At 34.3% G+C, this 7,531-nt stretch overlaps 1 protein-coding gene across 1 annotated transcript; it reads right to left on the bottom strand.

Moving 5' to 3' along the window:
• Positions 1-1,036: 1,036 nt before the first annotated feature.
• Positions 1,037-4,226, bottom strand: LOC128245700 (uncharacterized). The gene is made up of 3 exons (XM_052963925.1): positions 4,114-4,226; positions 3,235-3,363; positions 1,037-1,872 (listed from the first exon to the last, which is right to left on the bottom strand). Exons 1-3 carry the CDS (start codon positions 4,169-4,171, stop codon positions 1,691-1,693), a joined length of 369 nt encoding a protein of 122 aa, XP_052819885.1. The 5' UTR covers positions 4,172-4,226; the 3' UTR covers positions 1,037-1,690.
• Between the last annotated feature and the right edge of the window lie 3,305 nt (positions 4,227-7,531).

The raw sequence follows: 7,531 nt of genomic DNA, 5'->3' as shown, positions 1-7,531 counted from the left end.
TATCGTATCATTATTCCAACTAGCTTATAGTTCTAGTTGTTGTTATGCAACAGTCAATTGTAACAACGGCCCCTCCCAGATCCGGAGAATAGCAGGGACTTTGACTTTTGGTCCAGCCAATCCCGGAGACAAAACCACCGCATTTACCTAGCATTGCGGGGGCACCAGAAATATAAAAACACGACCCATTTCTCCGGATTTCCCCAATATATCTCCGGACCTGGGGGGAGGGGGGGGGCGTGGTTACAATTGACTGGTGCATTACCCTAACAATGACGGTTAAGGAGCATATATATATATAAATTAAAGCTTGATGATCCATTTTTGTATTTTTAAAGTATTGGGTCATGTTTAACAGGCATCATGCAGTCGGAACGAGCTTAAAATAATAGTACTTAAGGTAATAGAGAACTAGAGGTCAGACAAGTTGTCGATGACTTACGAACGCGCATTGGGATCTGCTCGCCGTTGTCAACCAGAACTTGAGGTCAGGCAATTTGTCAATGACCTTCGGACGCCCATTGGGATAATAATAATTCTCACCGCTGTAAACACATACTAGAGCTCAATAGAGTTCATGTCCAATTCCAACGGAAACCTTTTCCACACTGTTTTATTACAACATTTAAAATATAAATTAAATTAGAAAGTAGCAATATATGATCATGTTGTTGAAAACAAATATGGAGAGTACAAAATGGCAGATGCTTTTGAATCCTACTTAAATATTAAACGTCACATACAACATTTTGCACTAAAACTATATCACTAAGATATAAATTTTGCACCTAACCTTTTCTCAAGTTTCTGAAGTTTTTCATTTGTTGTTTATAACCATTGTTTTTAATCTGCGTTTACTTCAAAGGGAATTCAAAAGCATATATATATATATACACAAACGAACACCAATATCGTGAGGAGTATAAACAATCGGAATACAACCAATTAACACGGATATATATATATATATATATATATATATATATATATAACAATTGTGTATAAAAGTATAAATAATACCAAACATTTTCCCATACGATTTTAAGTTTGACCAACACATTTATTATGTCAGATGTGAGCAAGTGATTACAAACATTTCTAGTACATCATTCATTGTTACAATTCAGCATCTTCTCCAGAAATAAGTTGTAATATGATTTATATTACCCTCACAAACGAACACCAATATCGTGAGGAGTATAAACAATCGGAATACAACCAATTAACACGGACAGTACAAACTGCTGTATTCATTTCTATGCATGCCTTAGCTGGTTTTTCTGTTGACATGATCGTTCCATTGCCACATTGCTGGTCGTAAGAGTCATTTAGCTTCACATGTGAAGTATTTTGAGTGTACGCCTTTGACCATAACTTCTAAACAAAACAGATTTCACAACCCGACTAGTCGCTTCCATGTTGATTGCCGCCTTTTATTAATTTTTAGCAGTGCGATGACTAACAGATCTTTGGAAACATCATAATAATGTGAAACACTTTTGAAAGAAGGGAGGATAAGTCTAAAAACTTGAACTATAACCCGTCATGAACTGAAGAAGAGACCGCACTTAGACTGAACGTACCTGTTTTTTTTTAAAATAAAAAGTATAGTTTTTCAGTAACAAAATACAACAACAAAAAACACAACGCGAAAATACACGTGTGCATAGTTGATTGTCATACAGATCATCTACATTTTCTTGAGCAGATGTGACAGGAGCAGAGCGGAAGCGATGGTTGCCATGGTGACAGTCAGACCGGAAGCGTTGTTACATTTATCCTTTTTGCAGAAGCATAATGCTTGCTTCTCGTCCTTGTTCTCTACGCAGCCATCAAAACCTTTATAAGTTGTGCTGCAGCCGCGGGCAACCGCTATTTGTAAAAAAAAATGAATTGACATGAATTAATGAATTTGAATTAAAATGCACATAGTAACTTTAACAAGCAACAAAGTTGATATGATTTATACATTATATAATTGACGAGTGGGTGAAGCGAATGTTTGTTAATATATATATATATATATATATATATATATATATATATATATATATATATATATATATATATATATATTAACAAACATTCGCTTCACCCACTCGTGATATATATATATATATATATATATATATATATATATATATATATATATATATATATATATATATATATATATATATATAAACTATATATATATATTAAGTACACTAACATATATCAGAAGTGCGCGGATCTCCATAACAAACACGGCCACCTTGAAGTATCAATAGAGGCAGGGGCGTAGCAAACCCTCTATTTATGCGGAAAATTGTGAAAACAATGGTGCAATCTAAGCATTTTGAGGTGCTTTATTTAGTACCAGTAAACATGTCAGAATCATGTGGATTCAGCCGCATACTCGTGTATAATCAGCTACAGTAGAGGTCCCGGTAATTGAAACAATATCAGTTATATCTAGGCCGGATAGTATTTCTACGAAGGTGGCAAACATATAAACATTCGGAACTCCTCGGCCATTTTTTCAAAAACAACCTCGGATGTATATGGACGGTTTACATACTTAAAAAGTGGTACGTTTAAGTCCGCTGCAAATAGATCGCGTAGTAATCTTATTTAGTAGTTAAAATTTATGAATTAACTCTTGGGAATCGTAATTATGTTTGCAATAATACACTTCACTGGCAATCAATTTAAACTGAGAGCAATGAATACAACTCTTAAACACTACAATTAATTAATGCTTTTATTAAAAAAAATACGGACTACTTCAACAGATGTACCGGCATACATCCGAGGTTGTTTTTGAAAAATGGCCGAGGAGCTCCGAATGACATATAAAATTAAATGTTTGTTTGAGTTAATGTCGCATTTCCAATATTTTCAGAATTTACTTTTATATGTATAATACATAACTAGCGGGCGTTTATCGTTGGGAGAACTTGGAAATGCTCCTCCCCTGGCCCTTACAATATAGGTTTAAACATGAGACGGGTGAGGGGATGGGCGAGCATTTCTCCGAGGAAAGAATTGCGCGTATTCTTCTGAAATGTGGCCATATCAATATTGCAAGGAGTTGACACCCTCGAATATGGTAAGAATGTCATAATGTCAATCTTGGTGGTGATGGTGATGATGATGATGATGATGATGATGATGATGATGATGATGATGATGATGATGATGATGATGATGATGATGATGATGATGATGATAATGATGATTTTAACCACATACAGTCGCCGTCCTTTGTCTTTGTGCATGACGTGCACGACGTCGATGTGAGGACACCATCTGCATTGAACTCGTCTTTACACTTGGTATCGCCGGCCACACACGAGTAGCATTCTATTCCATAGGCGGTGCCTAAAACAAGGATACTTTATTGAAATTACCATAAATTTTAATTGGAACTTTAATGATTAAATGTCTACGATCATACCATCAACGTGCTTCATTTAGAAAGCGTCCGACGAAGACAATTTAAATTGAACGTCAGAAGTTGGGGGGTCACGTTTGATATAAGTTTGTCATATTAAGTTGGTTCTTTAGAAATTGGCAAGCATAGAGGCATTCGCGGTTTCACTAAGTAAGATTTGTTGAACTTATATATAAACATTTAGTCAGCAGATCAAATAATCATTTAATTCTGTTAATCATAAAATACAATATTACAAAATATTTAAACATGACAGAAAACTCGAACCGTATATAGTTAAAGAGGACAAGTTGTAAATATTAAATATAGCAAAAATATAAATGTAATGTATTTTTTTTTAGCTGCACTCTCACGGATTTACCGTTTCGACAACGTTTTTATTATTTGTTTGTCTTAAGATGAGCAAATTTTTGCGTAAATAATCTGCGATCTGATTTTTCTGTGAGCAGTCTTATATCACTGATTTCCATGCATTTCGCATAAATTGGCACGTTCCAAGACAAAAAAATAAAAACAGTTCAATCTTTGAGAGTGCAGCTTAAAATATAAAATAAATCAGTTTACTGATTTGTCTTATAAGTTGTAAACAAAAACACCACTTAAACTTAAATAACATTAATTTTGGTTCAGAATACTTCCAGTACATTTTCTGAACAAATGAATTAAAATACACTCACGTGCGCTAAGCATCAGAACAAATGCCACAGCAACCACTGACTTAACAAGAGTATTCATGTTGCGCCTTTGTAACTTTTCACCAACTACACGAAACGTTCAATTGTTTCCTTCGCGTGCCGAACGTCGACTGCAAGAAAGGAGCTGGTCGCTGCGTTTATGTAGTTACAAGGCCGGGTGTGCTTAGCAACGGGTCTGTTAGTGGCATTGATTATTGATCCGTTAGCTAGATTCTAACCGTAGTTCTACTCACAGCAAACATGTACAATTTGTATATGGATGTTTTTCTCCTCCTTGGAGCGTCATAACATTGGATATACAACGGTCCGATTGTTCAGAATTTTGTGAAAGTAAACACCGTCGTTAACGCAATCGCTATAAATTTTAAAGGGTGTTTTTTATGATGTGCCCTTAGAATTGAATAAAACACACACAGCTGAACCGTGTCAGAAATTCTCCAGAAAACGATCATCTTAATTAAGCAATATTGTCAACTTGAACAATGTTCTGGCCCAATTTATCGATAAAAAAATCAGCTTAACAATCTCGGGTAGTTCATTTCATTAAGCATTTTTTAAATAAACCTATGATGGTTACGATTAGTTAACAAAGTTTATCGTGATTATTCCTAAAGATCGTTTACAATAAAAACTGTTCAGAATGTAAATATTACACAATTTATACCAAAACAAAAATAGTGAGCCTTAAAAGCTCGATACTGTTAGGTTTCGGGAAATGTGTACAACTATTTACGGTCCTACTTCTAAAGCTGGTCCGTGTGTGAATATTGTAACCGATATTTAACAAGTATTGTTGTGGGAATATGGTCAATTCTAACATTATTGCGATCAGTGAGATTGTTAACATATATAACTATATGAAAATATTTTCCGTACTCTTTCGAAGATGGTTTCATAACTTCTTCTTCTTCTTCTTCTTCTTCTTCTTCTTCTTCTTCTTCCTTCTTCTTCTTCTTCTTCTTCTTCTTCTTCTTCTTCTTCTTCTTCTACGAAGATAGTTTCATAACTTCTGTTAAACCATGCCATGAAATCAACAGACACACATTCTCCTTCTTTCTTCTTCTTCTCTTCTTCTTCTTCTTCTTCTTCTTCTTCTTCTTCTTCTTCTTCTTCTTCTTCTTCTTCTTCTTCTTCTTCTTCTTCTTCTTCTCCTTCTCTTCTTCTTCTTCTTCTTCTTCTTCTTCTTCTTCTTCTTCTTCTTCTTCTTCTTCTTCTTCTTCTTCTTCTTCTTCTTCTTCTTCTTCTTCGAAGATGGTTTCATAACTTCTGTTAAACCATGCCATGACATCAACAGACGCACAATGTCACTGGACAACAGTGGCACACAACGTCAATGAACGACAGACGCACAATTGAAACATCATTGAAAAACAGACACAGATTACAGAAACATTAACATATCGTTATCAATTTAGGTTGGATATGTCACAGGACTTGTATTTGATAAATTGAAATAAATGATAATCTTTAAATGTGATTGTTGTCAGGAGTCTTTATTCAATATAACCAGTTGCTTGAGTAATATAAATTACCATTTCTCTATTCTATGATTCTTTTTATTTTTCCAACTAAAGTTCCGCCCCTACAAGTCCTGTGACACATATATAAAGAATCTCGTTCACAGGTTTAATGTTGTCAACATTTACTTTCAACCTGTTTTTCAAATTGAGCCTGCTACTTACCTTTAATAACAAACACAAGTAACAGCTGGTAGTTTTATTTGAATAGAAAACGGGGCTAATCCAAACGTAAATTCCGTCAATTGTCAATTTCTAACGCCTTCGGACGAAATGGAGCACTTTCTTTCATATTTATACATGGAGATGATTGAAAACAACAAAACTCAATGTTGCAGTCATTTTGTTCACATTTCACATGAAATTAATGTGATGGCTTACCCCGTTAGACGTACTTGTGTCCCTTTAAAGGCGGGACGTTTACACTGTACTTGATGACAATTTGTTCACAGTAGTGTGAATGTACTTAATATATTTTTACAACAGTGTGCATATAAGCGATTTAATGTTGTTCACAAATGAGATGTAATTTTGTGCACAACTGTGCACATGTTTGTAATATTATTTTGTGCACAACACTGTGCATGTATTTGATGTAATTTTGTTCACAATACTGTGCACGTATGTGATGTATTTTTTTGCGCAACATTGTGCATGTATGAGATGTAATTTGGTTGACAACAGTGTGCAATGAGATGTAATTTCGTACACAACATTGTGCATGCATGAGATGTAATTTTGTTGACAACAGTGTGCAATGAGATGTAATTTTGTACACAACATTGTGCATGTATGAGATGTAATTTGGTTGACAACAGTGTGCAATGAGATGTAATTTCTTACACAACATTGTGCATGCATGTGATGTAATGTTATCCACAATATTGTGCATGTATGTGATGTAATTTTATCCACAACATTGTGCATGCATGTGATGTAATTTTATGCACAACATTGTGCATGTCTGTGATGTAATTTTATCCACAAAATTGTGCATGTATGTGATGTAATTTTATGCACAACATTGTGCATGCATGTGATGTAATTTTGTACAAAACATTGTGCATGTCTGTGATGTAATTTTATGCACAACATTGTGCATGTATGTGGTGTAATTTTATGCACAACATTGTGCATGCATATGATATAATTTTGTACACAACATTGTGCATGTCTGTGATGTAATTTTATGCACAACATTGTGCATGTATGTGATGTAATTTTATGCACAACATTGTGCATGCATGTGATGTAATTTTATGCACAACATTGTGCATGTATGTGATGTAATTTTATGCACAATATTGTGCATGCATGTGATGTAATTTTGTACAAAACATTGTGCATGTATGTGATGTAATTTTATGCACAACATTGTACATGTCTGTTGTACATGCCTGTGATGTAATTTTATCCACAACATTGTGCATGCATGTGATATAATTTTATCCACAACATTTTGCATGTATGTGATTTAATTTTGTCCACAAGATTGTGCATGCCTGTGATGTAATTTTGTTGACAACAGTGTGCAATGAGATGTAATTTTGTACACAACATTGTGCATGCATGAGATGTAATTTTGTTGACAACAGTGTGCAATGAGATGTAATTTTGTACACAACATTGTGCATGTATGTGATTTAATTTTATCCACAACATTGTGCATGCCTGTGATGTAATTTTGTTGACAACAGTGTGCAATGAGATGTAATTTTATCCACAACATTGTGCATGCATGTGATGTAATTTTGTACAAAACATTGTGCATGTCTGTGATGTAATTTTATGCACAACATTGTGCATGCATGTGATGTAATTTTGTACACAACATTGTGCATGTCTGTGATGTAATTTTATGCACAACATTGTGCATGCATGTG

Source organism: Mya arenaria, chromosome 9, assembly GCF_026914265.1.
Source record: "Mya arenaria isolate MELC-2E11 chromosome 9, ASM2691426v1".
NCBI lineage: Eukaryota > Metazoa > Mollusca > Bivalvia > Myida > Myidae > Mya > Mya arenaria.
This window is presented reverse-complemented; position numbering and strand designations above follow the sequence as displayed.